At 41.4% G+C, this 20,457-nt stretch overlaps 2 protein-coding genes across 2 annotated transcripts in view; both read right to left on the bottom strand.

Annotated features, from left to right (window-relative positions):
- Positions 1-24: 24 nt before the first annotated feature.
- PIGA (phosphatidylinositol glycan anchor biosynthesis class A) lies at positions 25-8,135 on the bottom strand. Its single transcript, XM_085051625.1, has 6 exons — positions 7,988-8,135; positions 7,108-7,766; positions 6,432-6,564; positions 5,279-5,411; positions 3,871-4,077; positions 25-2,259 (listed from the first exon to the last, which is right to left on the bottom strand). The coding sequence occupies exons 1-6, from the start codon at positions 8,026-8,028 to the stop codon at positions 1,996-1,998; spliced, it is 1,437 nt and encodes a 478-aa protein (XP_084907751.1). The 5' UTR covers positions 8,029-8,135; the 3' UTR covers positions 25-1,995.
- Positions 8,136-19,341: 11,206 nt separating this feature from the next.
- VEGFD (vascular endothelial growth factor D) overlaps positions 19,342-20,457 on the bottom strand; it is a 30,910-nt gene continuing 29,794 nt past the window's right edge. The window contains exon 7 of the mRNA XM_085051613.1: positions 19,342-19,997. Within this exon, the coding sequence (XP_084907739.1) occupies positions 19,871-19,997 (127 nt within the window). The 3' untranslated portion in view covers positions 19,342-19,870. The remainder of the gene's footprint in view (positions 19,998-20,457) is intronic.

Below are 20,457 nucleotides of genomic sequence, written 5' to 3'. Positions count from 1 at the left end.
TAAACTTCTAGATAAACTTTACACTGCCTTGTAAACAAGACTATAACAAGGTTTTATTATGTTATTCATAAGTACACAATGTTCCACAAAAGAAAAAAGTATTTTCAATAGATACACACAATCCTTTTGATTTGTGTTTGTAGATGTTGCAGGAAACCAAATAGAAATAAGAGAGAAGAAACAAAATATTATTAAAAATACATATATATATATATATAACATTTCCCTGGAGTGACAATCAGTATTTTCAAAAGGCTGTTAGAAATGTGAATGCTTGAATTAAAAAAAAAAAACAAAACAAAACAACCTTAGAAAAGTAAAATATTAGCTTAATCCCATCCATTTATCCTTAAACCTTGTGGCACCATTTTAAATGACCTCCACTTTTAATGCAGAGTTTGAAAAACTCAAAATTGTAATATTACATGCTGTATGTTAAATATCAAAGTCTAGAAATTCTAGTAAAAGAAAATAGACTTTATATATGGCAATTATTTTACGTTATCTTTCTGGGTTTCATGAAAATATGTTCAATGAAATTATAAAATGCTTGTGTTAATTACATCTCTACTCAAAGAAGATGATTTTGGCAGAAGTGTGTTAAATACTCTCCCTCAAGGGTTTAGAAACAGTATTTTCATATTGCACAGTTTTAATATTAATACAGTGTCCAGCAGCACACAATACTCCAGAGTCATAAAATAGTAAGCTTGTCATCATTAGTGATGCTTGAAAAATAAATTAACCCAGTGCATCAGACAAGGGGCAATTTTAGAGGTGGTTGGCACAAATGAAATAAATGCCTCCTCTCACACACACACTGGCACAGTGCTGTGCTGTCTCTTGCCCCATGTACACAACACTCAGCACTCAGGAATCCTCATGGATACTCCTCTCTTTCTCTGTCTCTCCATGAAAAGCACAGCCATTGGTTATTTCCACTGAAGGGATACCTTCCCAAGATTTCCCTTGCAGAACCTGCCAGACAGTGTCTCTGACGTGGATGAGGTGAAATCATTCACACTGAACACTGTCCCTCCCAGAGATGGACTGAAATGCCACTTTGGTCATAAGTGAGGGGAAGGAGAAGCAGGGGGGAAAGGGATGGGTGGGTGGGAGGTGGGAGAGAGCAAGTAAGCACAAATGTGCTTGTTAAGCCCTTCACAGATTTTGCTCTCTCACACACACGTGTTACTTCACACTTTGGCACAGTCTGCTGGAAGTTTTCAGGCCTGAGATGTTTCTGAAGGCTGTATTATCTCTAAAGAATACTATTTCTTCACCTATGTACTGAAAAACAATAACCAAAACACTATAAGCTTTATGTCACTTTCACACATGTAAAGTGAACAGGACAAATTTAGCACCTCTGAAAATATCAGAAAATCATTTTGGAATTTTGATTTAGCAACAGGATGAGCAACTAGGGAAGAACTTCAAAATAATAATGTTATGCAGGCAAAACACTGTCACCAGGACACAACTGCTAGAACTAAGTCTCTGAAATTTACATGGTAATGGACTTTATGACTAATTTCAAGTGCCATTTTCATCTTCAGAGAAAAAAAGGTGTATTTTGTTGGGTTTTTAATTATTTTGAAAGAGTCTTAAAATAAAAATCACAGTAAATATAATGGATTAGCAGGGACTACTGTAAGCTAATAATTTTTGTATTTTGCTTTCCCAAATACCTTAAGTCCCTTTCTGCAATGGTCAAGTTATCAAGAAAAGACTTGTATTTTTGTTTCCAAGGCTTCTGACACGTATAAAAACCCATGTTCTCCTCTCAGCTTTAAGTGCAAAAGAGATGCCTATAAATTTGCATGAATCCAAAACTGAACTAAAAATATCATCCTAAATTGAGGTAGCACATTGAACTAAGTTTCTTTCTAAGAACTTCAGAAAGAAACTAAAGAATTTTAAGAGTAATGTCTCTGTCAGCAAGCATTAAAACCTTTAGTGACTGATGCATTCTTCCCTCTCCACTTGAGCAATTTAGGAGTTGGGAAGTTCTTCTTTAACTCTTCTTTTTTTCCCAAAAAAATACTCTTTAGTCCATGCACCCTTAGGTCCTGTAGCATCTATTGCAACATCAATAATGGAATCTGGAGTCATCCACCTCAGAAACACCAAGAGAAGGAAGTTCAGAACAGCAAGCAAAGCAAAAATACACCCAGTCACTGGGCCACAGTGAGTCATGAGTCTGTCAAGTCGCTCATTCATTGGTAAAACCACTTCATCTGCAACTCTGTCATACACCTAAACAGAGAGGAAACAGAAAGAAAGATCTTAAAAACATGTTGCTTCTACCTCAAAAACTGGGCAGTACTTTGCCATCATGGCGCCAAACAAATTCTCTGTTCTTAGGTTCCAGATGGGACAAATATTACCCCCAAAAAAGCTTTGAAGATTTTAAGTGCTGATTTATGAGTCCCTGTTCTAGATATTTCATTCATTTATTTAAGGAGAAATATAAAACATTCTCTTTTTTTACAAATTTCAAGAGTATTTCATTAACTAGGAAGGCTACATAATTTGTCTCTCATGTAACATTATATAGAAAGGGTTGGGGGTTTTAATTAATTGAATAGGTCCTAATCTCATATTCATATCAGTCATAGGAAGAGTTTGAACATGCAATTACTACATTTTAAACACAAAGACAGATGAACCAGTAGGTGATCTTGGCAATATTCCAAATCTCTGTATTTGAACAATGAAGCAAATCATAATGGGCTCCTGATTTTTGTTTAAAGAAACACTAGTTCAATTATTGCATGAAGCAAATACATGCTACTAGTGACTTATTATCCATGTCAACCACAGCCAACTACAAACCCATGACGAACCACTCCAAAAAGGCTTGAAGGACACAAGAATGTCTTTCATGTGAGAATGTTACAGACTTCATCCTACTTAATTTGCTAAAAAACAACTTCTTCTGTACAATATAATATCTGTGCATAGGTCTACCAATTTTATGAGCATTTTCCTTCATGCAGTACTGGTGGGTTTTTTTTAAGAAAAGTCTATCTATATAAAGGAAACTCAAATGCAGGCTAACGCCTATAAAAACTTTGCAATTCAAATGTTGCTTGCAGTTACAAAACCTTAAAATGAATGGTACTGATGGCACTTGAAAATAATAAACTGGTTGAACACGGCACTTTGAGAAGGCTCACAAGAGAGCTGAGTGCACTACAATACCAGTAAGAGGCCTAGGGGTCAGCTACTCTCTCCCTCCTAAAACACAGGAGGTGAAATCAGAAGTGACATCTCCACAGGTGTTTGTAACATCACTGCAGCCAACATTCTTCACTAAGGGCAGAGTTTTTATAACAAAGTGCAGTTCTAATTCTGAAACACAATTTCAAAACTATGAAAATTAATTTTCATTACAACCACATCTTATGTAAACTCAGCTGTGTTAAGCCTTCTGGCATTAAACTACCTCTCATAATTTTAAACCACTTGCTAGCATGTGGCAAAGCTTTGCCATGAACTGTCTTTACCTCGTCATACACCTTATGCAGCATGTTCCAGTTATGCCAGAAAGTTACTTTGTGTGAAGACCTGAATAAATGAATGAGTAGAAATCTAACTAAAGGTCTAAGCTTTTCTTCACAATATTTACCGGCAGTTTTGGCATGTTAGGAAATACAAATAGAAAAAAAAATCACCTATCTGGGGATATATTGGGGGAAACAAAAAGCATTTTCTGAACCTTTTAATACCATGTGTGTTTGACAGGAAACACACTGAAAAATTACACTGGATAATTACACAGAGAACATGCATAGTAATATTTCAAAGCAACAGTTGTTTCAGAAATGTACTATCAGAGAATTTAAAAGAAGTGATTATACATACTTTCTCAGTCCTCTCTGCTACGTTCCTCCACGTATAAAATGTCTTTACTTCATTATGAACAGTTTCTGGAGATGGAAGAGTTCCTGATCTGAGCTTGGCAATAGCTTTTTCTAGTCCATCACACAAAGATTTCACAGAAGGCTCACATAAAATAATAAGATTTTCTGGAAGTACCTCCGGAATCCCACCGACTCTTGTACTCACCACCTTTGAAACAAACAAAAGAAACAGCATATATACAAAATAACAAATGAAACTGTGTGATGACAATGCTGTTACATTGTTTCAATGCAGCAATTTAAAATGGGAAAATATCATACTTTGGGAACCCAACCTATACGTGAACTAAAGGCGTAAGCCCCAGAGAAGACACAGCACAGCAGATGACCTTTAACTTTGTCCAGAATGATTCTTTGGTGCCATGATAAAACAGAAGACTTGGTCTAATGAGTCACCTTTCCTGAAGGTGTTTGCCACAGTACAAAACTAAACCTGTGTAACCAGATTTTAGACTTTTCCTCCATAGGATGCCAAAAAACCTGTTACCCCTATTTGGAGAGGACAATTTTACCACATACTTAAACTCTCAGTTTCCTAGGCTACTGAACACTTGCAAACATTTATCAGTTATTTTAATCTGAATTATTTTTAAAGGGATTTCAGAAATTAGTAAGACTCACATTGTGCAATCATCTCTAAACATTGGGCAATAAGGAACTGCAGAACTTCCTCACCTCTAGAGAAGAAAAGAGATGACAAGGGAATAACTACAATTAGGTACTAACTGCGGTCAAAGGGTACTGAAATAAAGAAAAAACTGAAGTCACTCACATTTTCTATACTTATAGTAAATTGGGTACTCTTCTCAGTCTGTCTTTTTAATAAGGTTTCTTTATATTTTAATGTGAAACCCTAAGATCTTTATGGCTATTGATTCAACTTCTTTTTGAGTTGTCAGTCTGGGCTCTAAATTAGTCAGAAAGGGTTTTTACTGTGTTCCCTCTCTCCAACACTTATCTTGGATCCCTACATACTAAGGCAATTTTTCTGCTGCTCCTTTCAAATACTGTCAAAATAAACCTTTGTGAACATCAACTACCCCAAAACTCTGTAAAGGAGTACATACAAAATAGTATTTTGGAGAGGCAGTCTGGCTAGTTCAGAGAACTGAGAGCAGATCTACATGTAATTCCCAATCCTGCACAAAATTCTTCTTGGAGCTTAAGCAATTTCAGTTAACCTTTCTGTCTCAGCTTCCAGGTGATCTGTAAATGGGGATAATATTTGCTTACCTCTGTAAAGACAAAGCCTCAGATGAAATCAAATGTTAAAAATCAAATATTTCATTGTGAAACTCATTTAAAATGGAGACATGCTATCTAGATATTGAGTTGTATTTTTTTTTTACCTGTAAACCACAGCTTGCTGCTTCCACAATAGCCATACAAAAGGCCTCAGTGAGGGAAGTGTTGAGAAAAATGTGCCCCTGGACCAGGACATTTCTAACATCCTGGTGTTCCAAGCCTCCTAGGAGACGCACCCTGCATACAAAAGGGGGAGAAAAAGAACAAAAACCCAGAGATAAACACTAGATTTGGACCATAATAATTCTGTGTACTGTTACACATATTCTGAAAAAGGTACCAATGGTTCACACTTACACAATGAGAACAAACAGAGGCACCTTGGTTTAGTTTTCTCTAAATTTTTCTAACAATGGAGAAATAGAAGATTCTGCTTTAATGATTTTAATGACAATTGCCTCCAGAACATTGTTACTAAGCCATCTAGTTCTGCAAGAAAAAATGTCTTCATTCAGTAATAATTAAGTTTTGTCAAATGCATTATCTGAATTTTCAATGTCAGGTCTGATCAATCTGAGTCTGACAGGGAAAAGGTTTTAAGATACAATGATCAGGACCTATCATTTTGAAGAGATATTGGAAAACAGTAACAGATAAAATGAGAATGATCCTGACAATTTTAATTGGGGGAATCACTGACTAAAGTACAAAACAGACAATGAAAAACCTAAAAAAGAAAATGAAAAATTAAGAACAAGAAACTGTTCTTGATCAAGAAAACTCCAGAGAAATACATAAATGCCTGTGTACCATGGCAACAACCTGGTAACATGGTAGCACCAGGGAACATGTCTGTAGTGCCATAAGAATACACACGAGATAAGCACTATGCTTAAGTGTTTCATACTGAACTAAAATTAATTATTAGTAGTCATCATCACATGCAGTGGCACAAATGAGCTGTTAACACCTGATGACATAAGTAATCCAAGCATCATGGTTGCAGAGAGGAGTATGATGAATTTATACCTAAGTCAGCTTTTCTATGACTTGAGTGAAGGCTCATTTAGGGCTTATTCATAGAAATATTAATTAACTTGCAGGATCACAGTCCAACTTTCACAGACTTCAGTGTCTGGTTTATCTGCCTTGCCTTCAGGCCTCCAACCTGCAGTTTTGGGTTTTTTCTGGGGGAGGAAGGCAGGCAGTTTCTCACCCCCGAAGTACCTTGCAGGGTCAGAAATCTACAGAACAAACCTGTCATGTAGCTGGTATCTTTCCCGGACTTCTTCCAGAATGATTCGTTTTGGTCCTTCTCCTCCAACTAGGAAATGTAACTCCGGGTATTTCTGACACAGCTCAGGAATTATACCACTAAGCAAATCAATACCTAAGAGTAGAAAATTTAGATTTGATTTCAGAACTTCTCATGATGCAGCCCACTGCTACAACTCTATTCAAGAGTAAAAGAAATTTTTAAAAAAAAGTCTCTTGAAGACAGTTAAAACTTCTGTACACAAAATTATGAAAAAAACTTCACAACTTGTGACCTTTTAGGAGACAAATATGGGAAAAAATCACTTAAGTTCGTGTCACTTGATTAAATAAAAAACAATTAAAATATTTCTAACAGCATATATAGATTAGGCCCTAAATCTCATGTCTAAAATAAGCCAAACCTTCCATTTCACAAATTGCAGTTTTCAGTATCGTCAGTATCACAAAGCAAACACATCTCTGAACCCAACACATGCAAAAAGAAATGTACATTTCTTCTACTTGAGTGCACATACACAAAAGCTTGGAACAACCACCTCACCACTCCCAGTGAAAATTCCATCCATACCACAGATACAGCCTAAGTGATACCTGACCAAGACCTTTCTAAAGAAAGGAAACAACCAGAACCAGCTTACATTTGATCTCCCATTACCTTTTCTGTAAACAAGTCTGCTGACAACAACAATCGTTATTGTACTGTCATCCCTCCTCGACGGGTCTGGGGTGAAGTCGGTGGGATCGACAGCGTTGGGGATGACAGAGACTATGCGCGGGTCCAGGGCTGCCCTCAACACCGTGTTCTCCTTACTCGTGAAGGAGACGCAGATGATGTGGTTGGTGTCGCACAGGGACACCGTCAGCAGCTTGTTGGTCAGCACCGAGCTGACATCGGCGAAGCCGAAGAGGGAGTGGTCAGTGAACACCGTCCGCAGCCCCATGGTCTTGGCGTGGAACAGCGCGTCGTGGGCCATGGCGGAGAAGGAGCTGTGCGCGTGCACGATGGTCACCCGCTCCCGCACGAAGATGTACCTGAGCAAGGGCAGGCTGTGGAACAGCGTCGTGGCCGTGGACTGGTTGTACATCACCTTCAGCGGCAGGTAGTAGACTTTCAGCCCGCTCGTGAGGTAGCGGACGCCCCTGCGGTGCCCGTAGGCGTGGGTGACCACCAGGACCTTGTGGCCGCGCTCGATGAGGCACTGTGACAGCTGATACACGTGGCTCTCCACGCCCCCCATGTTGGGGTAGAAGAAGTCCGACACCATGCACACGCTGTGCGCCGCCGGGCCTCCGCCCTCCATCCCGGGCCCGCTCCTGCCGGGGGAAGGAACCACAAGGCGCCATCACTCGCCGGCGGCCGCCCGCGACGACCCCCGGCCCCCTCCTGTCGGCGGCGCCGCCGGGCCCGGCCACGCGTCCCGCGCAGGCCGCACGCAGGGAAGGACGGTACCGCGGCCCCTTGAAGAGTCCGCTCATCCCCGCGGCCGCCCCGGGGGAGCAGGGGTGTCGGTGAGGGCTGGGAACCGTGCACGTACCTGCCGGCGGCCGGCGCTCCCTGCGCGCTGCCCGGCGCCATGTCCCCATTTCCCGGTCACCGCGGCAACCACGCCCGCCTGCCGCGCTGCCGCAGCCAATCACCGCCCGGCCGCGCGTCACGCGGGAAAAGGAGCGCCAATCGCTGCGCGGGTGGGCGGAGCGGAGAGCCCCGCCCCAGCCTCAGCCCCGGGGATCCGCCCCGCTCCTGCCAGCGCTCCTGCCCGCATCCCGGGATCCGCCCCGCTCCTGCCCGCATCCCGGGATCCGCCCCGCTCCTGCCCGCATCCCTGCCCGCATCCCGGGATCCGCCCCGCTCCTGCCCGCATCCCGGGATCCGCCCCGCTCCTGCCCGCATCCCGGGATCCGCCCCGCTCCTGCCCGCATCCCTGCCCGCATCCCGGGATCCGCCCCGCTCCCTGCCCGCATCCCGGGATCCGCCCCGCTCCTGCCCCGCCCCAGCCTCATCCCCCGGGATCCGCCCCGCCCCAGCCTCGTCCCCCGGGATCCGCCCCGCTCCTGCCCGCATCCCTGTCCGCATCTCGGGATCCGCCCCGCTCCCTGCCCCGCCTCAACCCGGAATCCGCCCCGCTCCCCGCCCCGCCCCACCCCGCCCCACCCCGCCCCACCCCGCATCCCGGGATCCGCCCCGCTCCCTGCCCCGCATCCCGGGATCCGCCCCGCCCCATCCCGCATCCCGGGATCCGCCCCGCTGCCGGCACCAGGCACCGAGGGGATCGCGCTAATACAGCAGCGATGTCCTTGCTGTGGTGGGAAGCCCATCCCGGGGCATTGTTGTCAAAAAAGTGTAGTCCGGAGCTATTGAAAGAAGTGACCTGAATGCCGTACAGGGATGGGATTGCCTGGAAATTCCAAAGGCTTTGCTCTACCCCCGGTGGAGAATCTCTTCTGATGTGTTTAGCTCAGTTACAGCTGGAGCTCCCAAAATGTTCCAGACTCTTCTGCCATAAGTGCTGAAAGATTGCTGTCTCTGAATGAAAATAAATTATAAAAACATGATTTTTGCAGACAGTCCAGGAGCTTGAACACTGTGAAAAGTGCTGGGTCGGCATCACTTGGCTGTGTACTCCTGGTCTTCTCAAGGAGCATTACCATCAGCCTTTCTTGCAGCTCCAACACTGTCCTGACTGCTGCTGGCTGCCAAGAAGGGGGTTCATGCCTTTCCTGCATGTTCCCAAAATTATGTTTGGCAGCTCCTTCTTCTTGACCATGTTTCTGATATGAATTTTCTTAGATATGATTCTGTCATCACTTCTGTGCAGAGGTGTTTGTTGTGAGTGATAGTACAAGCTGACCTAGGCTGGAGTGCTGGCTGGATTCCTGTTAGACTGAAGCTTGGACAAACGTGGTTTGGGGGCACTGATCCCAAGAACGACTAAGGAAATCAGGTACTTCATTCTGGGGACTGAAAGGTGTGAGAGTCTACTGCATTTAGTATGAAAAACATTGCTTATCGATTGTGTTCAGAAAGGCGGGACCAGGATTGGCAAATCTGATTTCATCATCAGGTGCTTCTTAGCATGGCAAGAACCTGAATTTCAGGATGAGAGGCTGCGTGTGACGCCAGAAGAGGGGAAGCTTCTTACCAGCAACAGCAGGATGTGAAAGAGGAAGAGTTTGAGAAGCAGGAGGCTGTAGGGATCCTAGTTCTCAGAAGAAACTGTAGCCTGAGTGTAATGCAGTGGCCTTTCATTACATCTAGGAAAAAGCCACCAAAGTAGTGCCAGGGGAAAGGAGGAATGTACTTGGAGTTCTCTGCTGCAGCACCCCATGATGAGAGCTCTGGTAAATGAGGTGGTCATTACCTCCCTTGCTGTCACACTGCCCTGAAGAATCAAGCCATCAAGTCACTCCAATTTTAGCTGTCAGGAAAACAGTGCTTATGGTTTTAACTATTTGAAAATATATATTTTTTAGATTAGTTCTTCATTTGTGTTCTCTAGGGAAGTTGTAATTCTTAGTATGCAAGCTTAAAAAATCCAAAGAGAAATCATAACTGGTATAGACATAGCAGCACCTTTCTTTACTTTCCTGGCAGTTGGTCATAGGCTCTGGACATCTTTCTGAGGGAGATCAGGGATGATGGCCAAGCCCTCTTGCCTTTGGCCTGGCATGTTGGCTTTGGCAGTCTGACATCTGTGTTCTTCATCAGATGTGTCTAGTTGAGCTTCATGTCACACCTGTCAGTATCCAGTCAATCCCCCTGTATCAGAAGCCTTCTTCTGCTGTCATGTTCAAAGGACATTGAAAAATTTGTCTAATAAGGAACCTAGGAAAAACCTTAATGGAAAGGAAAGCAAACGAATCTTTGCCACTGCCAAGCTGGAAAAGGTGCTGCTAAATTTTCTCTCTGCATCTCGTTCACAAGGATGGGATAACACACACTTTTCACTGGCTGTGGTGTTGTGTTGTTTATTCACAAAATTGCCACAGAGCCTGGGCATATCCAGAGTCAATCCTGCCCTGATCTGAGGTGAAGCTGATATTGAAGGGACCAACAGCTGAAGAAAGAATCATATTTTCTTACTTTGTAGATCCTGCACTCAATATATTCTCTCCCTCACTTAAAGCACATACAAGGTCAGTGTGAGACTGTAGGATAGAGTCGAGAGTAAAGATGTAAAACCTGTGACAGCAGAGTAATTGCCACTTCCAAGCCTGGTCCTTGAATGCTCTCTAAAGCACCTCATAAATTGAGTTAATGGAGAGAGAAGACAGAGGACACTTAAAGAGACTCCTGTGTCTCTGTTCAGGTAGCAGATGCCATCATGCCTCAAGGAGACCACTTCAGTGATCTTGAAAATGTAGAAAAACTTTCTGACAAGTACTATGTACTTTCATCTTCCACTCAGCCTCCTCTGAGGCTGAATTTCTATCACTCTATCACCCGGCCTGGTGCATGACATTGCTTTTGTTCCATGTCTGTACAGAGCAAAAACTGTCACTATTTGGTGAAGTGGCTTTGCTCTGTATTATTAGCTGGTGTATTAAATTAATGCATTTATTTACACTTAATAAGCCTAAAGCATGCACATTTATTATTACAAAACAATATTAATTGGCAAAAACAAGCCATCAGTTGTTCACAAAGTAGTTCACAACAGAGATGTGAAGCAGTGCTGCTCTAGAGCTTGATGCCATAACAAGGGAGCCATAGTACTCCTGGAAAAAAAATTCTTGTGACATAGAATAGTGGTGTGAAAGTGGACAACAAGCTTGCAGTGAAGGACATTTTCTTTGCATGATTCAGGAAAGCAGAAACTGTTGGGAGCCACAAATGAAGAACAGCAGTGAAAAAATAGTACTGCTGAATAGAGAATTATGGCCTATAGATGCAACATAAGCTGAGACTGACTAGCAAAACCAAGCAGGAGAAAGCCAGAGACAGCCCAACAGCTTGTTTGAAAAATGACACTATTTGCAGTTTTTTTTCCTGCTGGAATTAAATGGGCTCCAAAACAAGGAAGAAAGCAGTATTTGGAATTGTTCCCCTGAAGAAAGAGGACAAATTGTTCCATTTAATTTACTTTTACAGGGTAAGACTGGAGAGCCTGACACTTCTCCTAAGATTCCTGTATAGAGGGAGTGAGGGTTCAACTGTTTACCTTCAGGAAACAGGAACAGATCGAACAGATTTCTACAGTACCTTAAAAAGGTTGATTTTGCCTGGTTTCTACTGCATACAGCCAATCTCATTACCTGGCTGCAATACCTCCCATAAAGCAGCCAGGAAAAATCATGGTTTTCTCATTCAAGCACCTGGGTTTTCCTATTTGTGGAATCCCAAAGAAGCTGGCTGAAATTAGATTTTAATGTACTTCTAAAATAAAGATTTCAAGTTGCAGGCTTAACAAACTGCAGTGCAGCCTGTGAAGGAAATTGCTATTAAACACAAACTGGAGAAAGGGCTTCTTTTCTTGAAACCAAATTTCTGTCTTAGATGCCAGAAAATAAGTTGGTTTTCCATTTTACAGTCACTTATCCCTTCCAAGGAGTTTGGAATTCATCTGTGGGAGATGGATTTGCTAACAGAAGGGAGAAGTTGGTTGTCAGGGTTGTGTTTGTTAGGCGTCACATGTGTGTAACCTGTGCCTCTCACTCACACCCTGAGTCCTCAATCACGTGCTCATCCTCTGCACACTACAATGCTTTTCCATCCCAGATCCCAGGGCATTCCCTTCCCTGCCAAATCAGGTCAGTGAAGGTGAAGAAGAGCATGAAGGCTTGGGAGTAGTCAAAGGATATATTCCAGGAGTAGCTTCCAGTCCTCTGGGCATTCAAACAGGTTACATCTCTTAGCAGGACACAGGACAGGACAGCTGCTTGCAGTGCATTGACTGTTGCTAACAATAATCCTCTTTTTCACCACTTGTGAGTGAGTCATTCACCACTCCCATGCAGGATCCATTCCAGCACCAGAACACTTGGTCTCTGGTCCTTCCTGGTGCCTAGCAGGAGCAGTCATGGCAACCAAAGCCTGGATGGTGCCTGTCTTCTACCTTCCCAGCCAAGGCAGTGATCCATCTTAACTACTCCTCAAATAGGGCAGAAAAAATTTGTGGGCACACAGTGCAAAGTGATGTCTGACCTTTTTAGTCTGTCAGAAGGACTGGTTGCTTTTGTACTGGCAGACCTGGGGGATATCTGTCCTGCAGCCAGTGTACAACCACTATCAACTCTCTAATAAGCCATCTGACCAACTTGACAGAAATACAATTCTGCCTGTGTCTGATTTGAATCAAATGGTTTACAGTACCACACAGATCTGAGGTCAGTTACGAAGCCACAGCATGTTGACCACACTACACTTGGTTCTACTTTCTTTTTTTTGGTCAGCTTTATTAGATTTTACTGTCTATTTTGTTGCTGATCCGGTTCTGTTTTTGCAGCCTTGAGGCCACATCAGAGTACTTTAACACTTATGTATCAGCTGTGCTGGAAGGGGAGGCTTGTCCTAGAATTCTTCTGTTTGTATCTTTAAGATTGTACTTGACAAACTCTTTTAAAAACTCCTGGCAATTCATGTCATAGAGTTCTACATTATATGATTCTATGAGTTGATACAAACTGGAGTGGCAAAACTGTCAGGTGGATTTCAGCTTTAAAATGCTAACAAGATGAGTTTTGCTGAAAGTTGAATGAGTGTGGGGACTTGAAGGTGCAGTGACAACAGTAGATGGAGCTATTGGAAACTTAAAATGTGTTTGTCGTGGTGGCGATGCAACAGTGCAAAGCTGAAGAGCCTGTGCCTGGTGTGTTTTATTTCCTACAACTAATGTCCCCACCACACAAATGCTCCAGAGTGTTTTCAGCACTTGTTCTCTGTAGTCATTATACCCAGTAGACTGCATTCTACAGTTCGAATTTTAAGAAAACTGAGTTTCTTGTCAAAACTAAGCATGAGCTATCCTATATATTGATAGTTTATATCCAGGTAGTTTTAAACTGTAAAGCAAAAATAATTAGTTTTAATTATACTTTAAAATCCATTAAATGAGACAAGGGTTTCTTTAAATTTTTACTGTTACTGTAGCCTTGAATATCTACAAATAAAAACTAGGTAAGGTCTGTGCAGGAAGCAGTAATTTTTATTGGACTGTTGGAATTGAGAAGACTCAGAGAGGCATGCAAACCTTTCTTGAGGTGTGAAAAAGAAGCCACAGATTTCAAGCTTTGTGCAGGTTGGAAAGTACTGCTCTGAGGTTAATTTAATGGATGTGCAGCAGGCCAAGGTGAAAGGTGATTGTATTCCAGGGGACAGGTAGAGAGGTGAAGGCATTCTTTCTTAGATGTGAAAACTTTTAGGGGTGAGCTTTGGGTATACTTAAAATGGGCTGCTCAGGGAAATGGAGGAACAGAGAGACTTGATGATTTTCAAGGGATTTTCATTATATACCTTCATAACTGAGCTACAGGAAAATATTGATGTTTATTGCAAAGACAGTATTGATAAAAAGTATTGCATAGCTCTTGTGGCTGTGTTAAGCTTTTCCTTGTGATTCATCATTTGTATTGTTGATTTTATTCTCAGGATTGAATCAAGATAACTGCTATGCAACTGTAGTTGAAAGTTTAAACGCAATTCTGAACCATTATCCATTAATAGGGATCAAGATACACTTTCCCAAGAAAAAAGCAAAGAAGGCAGATGGGTGTGCACAGACAGTGGGATCTGGGGTCAAGGGAAAGTTTTGGGTAAATGCCTTGCCAATGAGTCACCTAACAGAAACTGATGGGTTGATCTGGGTATCTTGCATTACTATTTCAGCTGGACTTGTGATCCTAAGACACACATCAGAGATAGTCTTCACCAATTGAAAATATGACTTAGAATAAAAAAGTGTGGCAAAAGACTAAGTGAAATGCTTCCTGTTTTGTTACCTTATTTTCTTAACTCTTAATTTGTAATCACACTCTGTAACTAGATGTTTTTTATATAATTGCTGTTATATTTTTAAATAGATGGCACGTATTAATGCAGACTAGAATAAAATCATTGATTATTCAGCCATAAACATTTTAAAGGTACCTTTAGATGTTTAAGAAAGGAAACAGTTCATGCTAAATTACAGATCCTCAATACTCTCAGCCTGGAAGGACCTTTCACATTGAGTAGTATTGTTAAGTATGATAAAAGTGGAAACAAAGAAGGGTGTTAATGGCATAGAAGTCAAAATGCAGACCAAGCCCTGACAACACATTTTGTGTTCCCATTTTGTTTTATTGGTCAAAGAAGCACTTTCCTTTTATCTTAATTTGAAACAGACTTTTTACCCCTGAGTTGAAAGTTTTTAGTGAGGTTTTTAAGGAACTGCTGATGTAGGAGTTTGATAAATAAAATTAATGGTAGTGCATCACTTGTAACCCCAGCTTGTTTGTTTTTTTAAATGTAGACTTTAATAAATGGGAACATAGATTTACTTGGCCTGGTATCCACCTTGTAGTTCCAGAAAGAACAATTCACTCCACAAGTCCAGAATTAGAAGATGACAACGTCTTTGATATTTTAAAGTTGAAATGCATTTACCAGTTATTAAGAAAATACAAAGGAAACAGGCAGCTGGAGGAGCTTCTACAGATTCAGTTTTGGGTTCTCAAGATTTTTACTTCCTTTTTTTTAGACTACTGTAAAGCAAAATAATTTTAATAGCATAAATCCTGATTTCTGGTGGTACAAGAAAACAAAAAATAAACCCAAGTAGATTCACATTAGTTTTCGCTGGAATACAGGAAGGGACCTTACCAGTCAGCTGGAATTGATGCCCAAAGGATACATCTAGATTTATATGTTTGCAGTGTATATGAGCATGGCAGGATTTATATGTGCTCTGTCAACCCTCCCATGAATAATTCTTGCTATAAGCAATGTCAGAGCACATGACCTATGATGGCTTTTGAAGTGCATGAGAGCAGTGCTTTCAAGATGTGCTTGCATTTCTTCCATGTCATCAGCATTTGGTAAGATCACACGTACCTCTGTCCTTCTGGAAGTCAAGTATGGTTTTTGCAAGTAGATAAATATTTCCTGACTCTTTCAATGCAGTGTGCATATTCAGCTATTATTCTGATTCATATTCTTCCTTCTCCCCTTCCTGCAAAAAAGCACATATAAGTGGAAGCTAGCTGCTCATAAAAACTGATGGTTTGAGAAACTTCATGTGTGTTTATTTAGAATTAACAATTATTTAAGTACTGTTATTTCTATTACACACATAATACAAATATCACATTAAAGACATCCCTCACTGTATAAAAATTAAGACACACTGCAACAGAAATTTTTAGCATTATTATTTTGGCCATGAAATCTGTAAATCATGTCCATATGCCTAAAGAGCAAGTCATGCTGAACACAGTAATAAAAGGCCTTTCAAACTTCAAAGAGAACATTCCACTGCTCAATAACCTTCTCTCTAGGAAGGTCATTTAGTCATAGGTTAAAAGCTAATGACACCAATCAAAGAAAAGGATCTGCTAGGAATTTTACCTCATTTAATTCTTCTGAATTGTTATATTAAATATACTAATTAAAAGTCAGTCTGATACATCAGTATGAAAGATGACATAAAGTATTTCTATTTTAAAGTTTGTTGAGTATTTTCAAATGACAAATCCAGAATTTGGCCAACAGAATAACATTGAACTTTTATAAATCCTCACCAAAAGCTAATTGTCTGCATGTGTTTGCATCTTCACCCAGACCCTCCTTTTAGGCGTGGTGTTCCACATGAAGGATTTATGGCTATGTCACAGAGTTGATGACATCCAGATCTTCTTGGTGCTGTGGCAGTGAAGACCATCCCACAGCACTGGCATTGACAGCACTGTGCTTAAATTCTTGAGCTTTTCCACAACGTGTTTCAGTGAATGTTACAGATACACACCACATGCTTTGTTAATTTTCTAATTATGAGGAGAGTAGGGTGGCAAAGAGCAGCACCTTGTAATACAGAGGCTGGCACAAGGCCTTAGGAACAGATGATCTGCTGTAGTAGGGATTTATTGTGAAAGAAATACACTGTAAGATGCCTGTAGGTTGCACCAGAGATGACAATCCTACTTGAAGAATGAAGAAGTACATTCATAAGGCTTCTAGAAATTAGGGCTGAGAACATCTACAGAGCATGGCAGTTATAAACTAGATAAAAACCTCTGTGTTGGCTGCTTAGTGAAACAGCTGCCACCACGAGCAGTTTCCTTTTCCATCTTCAAAGTTAGCCTTAGAACTGTTGTAACCCACAAGCTTTCTGGCACACTGCTCCTGCAAAATGGAAGCCCTTTACAGGTAGAACAACCTGTAGGTGGTTAAATTCAGTGTCAATTACACTGATTTTTACATTGACCTCCAGGTGTATTGTTGATGATTACATACTCGTGTTTGTTTGAGCATGCTATCTGTCCTGGTTTGGCTGGTACAGTGCTGGGTTATGTATTTAGTATAAGAATAATATTGATAACACACTGATGTTTTGCCTATTGCTAAGTTGTGCTTACTCTAAATCAAGGACTTTTCAATTTCCAGTGCTCTCACAGAGAGCAGGTACACAAGAAGCCATGAGGAGTCATCAGCCATCATCAGGATGGCTGACCTGAACAGGTCAAAGGGATATCCCATTCCATAGAGCGCCATGCCCAGTATTATTACTGTTGTTGTTGTAGCTGTTATATTTTATTTTGTTTCAAAATTATTTCAATTACCAAAACGTTCTTACCTCAACCCATGAGGTTTACCTTTTCTTTCCAGGTCTTCCCACTAGGGTGGTGGTGAGACAAGTGAGTTGTTTGGTACTTAGTTACCACCTGGGTTTAAACAACAACTCCATCAAAAATATTTGCCTAAGTGTTTAACCAAGTGATCCACAAGATTTAATAGCAAAATTTTGAAGCTAAAGGTTAAATTCACCTAGAGGCTTAGACTGAAAGAAGCCTATGGATGTAGTGAAATCTCATCTCACTACACCCTGTTGGGATCTTCAGTCCTGCACTGGACGTCCAGGCACAGGTCTGTTTTTCAGTGGAATAGGGAAGTGTGGAAAACCTCAGAGCAGGGTTCACAAGGATGGTCAATGATGGTACCTTTCCAGCTTAGGTATCCTACTGGCCATTGTAATCTCCTGGAGGTTGGGTGGTTCATATTCAAATCCCTCTGTATCTCTGTGAGAAAAGCTTTGGAACATATTTTTCAGCCCCTCAGTGACAACATCTAAGGGCTTTCTGGGCTTGAAACAGATTTAATTGTGTCTCAGGTAAGAACAGCTCAGTTTTGAAAAATGAAGTTAATATATTTCTTGGTCAGGATAGAAAACCAAGGAATCCTCTATAGATCAACACTGACAAGACACAGATGGAATTAATACAGCATTCCAGTTGCTAAACTCCAGGTTAAGCTAGGAAATGTAGAAGCTTGATTTCTTTCCACAGGAATTAGCTTTACAAATACTTTTGCATGTTTTTGCACAAAGGTGTGTTTTTACTCCATACCTCTGGTGCTACCAGTTAAGTGTCAGGTTTGCCTCTGCAGCTCCCTGGCTTTCTGAGGAGTGTGCTGATGGTGTAGCTTATTGGCAGCACAGCCTTTTGGTCAGGGTGCCCCCAGCTGAGATAGAAGTGATGGGGCAGTTCATTCCTTTTATGGACCCCTGTGCAGCTCAGGGACCTCACCCACCACTCACATGGGCTTGAATTTAGAGCCTCTTGGAGGAGCAGGAGAGGTGTAAGGGTGTTCTTGTGCTGCCAGGCTGCTTCACCTGCTGTTGCACTGGGGTTACGTTCCCCTTCTTGGCCATGCAGATTTCACACTAGTGCCATGTGTCCTTCTCTCTTGAGAGCATCCACACCAGGTGAGCCCAGTGCAGCCCAGGAGGTAATTCCACTGCAGGGGCTCCACCCAGGATGTTCACAGGTCAGGCCATGCTGCTTGGTCAGAGGACCCCAGGCCAGCTCACAGAACAGGCAGCACAAACAGCCTGCAGGTATGTTTGCACAGACCTAGATCCCAGGAGGCTTAGGAAGCACTCACAGCACTCAGGATCAAATCCTAAATGCCTTAGTAAAACTAAAGGCATGTTAAATTGTCTGGAGCTTTGTCCAACCATTCAATCAATCTTACAGGATTTGGCTCTAATTTTATTTTAAAGAAATCTATTTTTCCTATACAAATACAAAAAACCCTTAGTTGCACATCATAAATCCATTTCCTGTTCCCTGTGTTGTGTCAAGCATTCCATCTCTGTAGCATTTGTTTCATATACTCTATTCCCTTTGTTCACAGTGTAGAATTGGAGAATTCAGCAAATGGGAAAAAATCATACAGATGTCAAGAATATCACTTTCTGTTCAGGATTATTGCTTGTAATATTTTCTCTGGACTAGCTCACACCAGACCTCAGTGGCTCAGAAAATAATACTGTCCTTGTACTTGATCTGGTTAAAGAACTGTTACTCAGACCTCACACTGGTGAGAGGAATTTCAGTGTAAAGACGATATTTTCATAGCATGGTAAGCTAAAACAAAAATCAACTTCTAGTGAATTGTGCTTTTCCAAAATTCACTGAAGAGTTAGCACTAGTGCGCTGTTATCCCCTTAGGAAGATTAATGCATTATAGCAGGAACAAATAAATAAATCACACATTCTGCCAAGAAGACATGGAAAAAAATGCTTCTTTTTTACTGAAGTTATTGGGTCAAGTGACCTTGTTTTGACCTGGGTTTGGGCAGAAGCCAGTCCCTGTGGAACAAATATAAGAAAACTGTACTTGAAATTATTTTGGGGTTTGGCTTATTTTCTTTTTGTTGGGCATAGTTTTGAAATAACAGAGAAAAATCAAAGCCACTCGAATAACTGATGTATTTATTTTCTTATATACACTTAAATATGGCACATCTGACAGTAGTTGTACAATAAACACAAAATGATAATCAAAGCTGGACAGTAGATCAAATAACTCAGTGCTGAACCTATTAGAAGCCAAATCCTGTACACTGAATTTCTGAAGAAAGTTTTACCCAGGAGCTGCATTAGCTAAGTATTCAGAGGCTAAGATTATCAAGTCTCAATTTCTGAATGACTGGCTGGAGACTGTGACTCTATTTCCAACACACAGCTTCATCTTCCATCACGTTATATTGAACTGGTGCTTTCCAATCTTTCTTCCATGCAGCCAGAAATTCATCAGCTGTTGTTACCTCTTACCAATGTCCCAGAGGATTCACCTGCAGTTAGTGATTACTCTAATAAATAAATGCAGACTGGATTAATTCTTCTGCTATTAATGTGGAAGATGTTCATGTTTACTATTGTTTGAAAGTCAGTGACATCTACTTTGCAAAGCAGTGGATTTTTGAAGAATAGGGGAAGCTCAGTCAAGGAGTTTCTCTGCTCTGGGACCCATGAGAGCCTCTCTTCTCCTTCGGACAGCGACAATGCCTGGAACACACTGGTTTGGCTGTTGGGCATGTTCTGGGTTGGGATGGACACCTGTCTTCACAGCTGTTTGATGAAGGAGAAAGAACACAAAAGAGAGAAGCATTTTAATATGATAATTCTTCACTCTCATATTCCTCAACTGTTTCATCATTGAACACTGCAATGCTCCCTAGACACTGGAAAAATGTTGACATCCTACAACACAGAGAAAAGAATTTGCTGTCTGACAGTTCTTGTCTACAGCAGCATGTCTTTCACTGGTCCATTTGTCCAGAGTCGTGACTTAAATGATGCTTTCATTTCTTGAGAGCAGTGAAGTCCCAAGGGTGAGCACTGGATAGTGCTGCCCTCGAACTCTGCCAAGTAGCTTATCTCACTTCATGATTCAGCTTTGCTCCTCCAGAAATACTGGCCATGGAAGCCTGGCATTAAAGTCCTGTGTCCAAATTACTGTCATTTCTATAAGCCAGATTAATATAAACAAATTATTACATTGCTCCCTTCCTGCCTGTCTGAAACACAT

Source organism: Lichenostomus cassidix, chromosome 1, assembly GCF_008360975.1.
Source record: "Lichenostomus cassidix isolate B80296 chromosome 1, HeHo_3.0, whole genome shotgun sequence".
In the NCBI taxonomy this organism is placed as follows: domain Eukaryota; kingdom Metazoa; phylum Chordata; class Aves; order Passeriformes; family Meliphagidae; genus Lichenostomus; species Lichenostomus cassidix.
The sequence above is the reverse complement of the archived record's forward strand: the minus strand, read 5'-3'. Positions and strand labels throughout refer to the sequence as shown.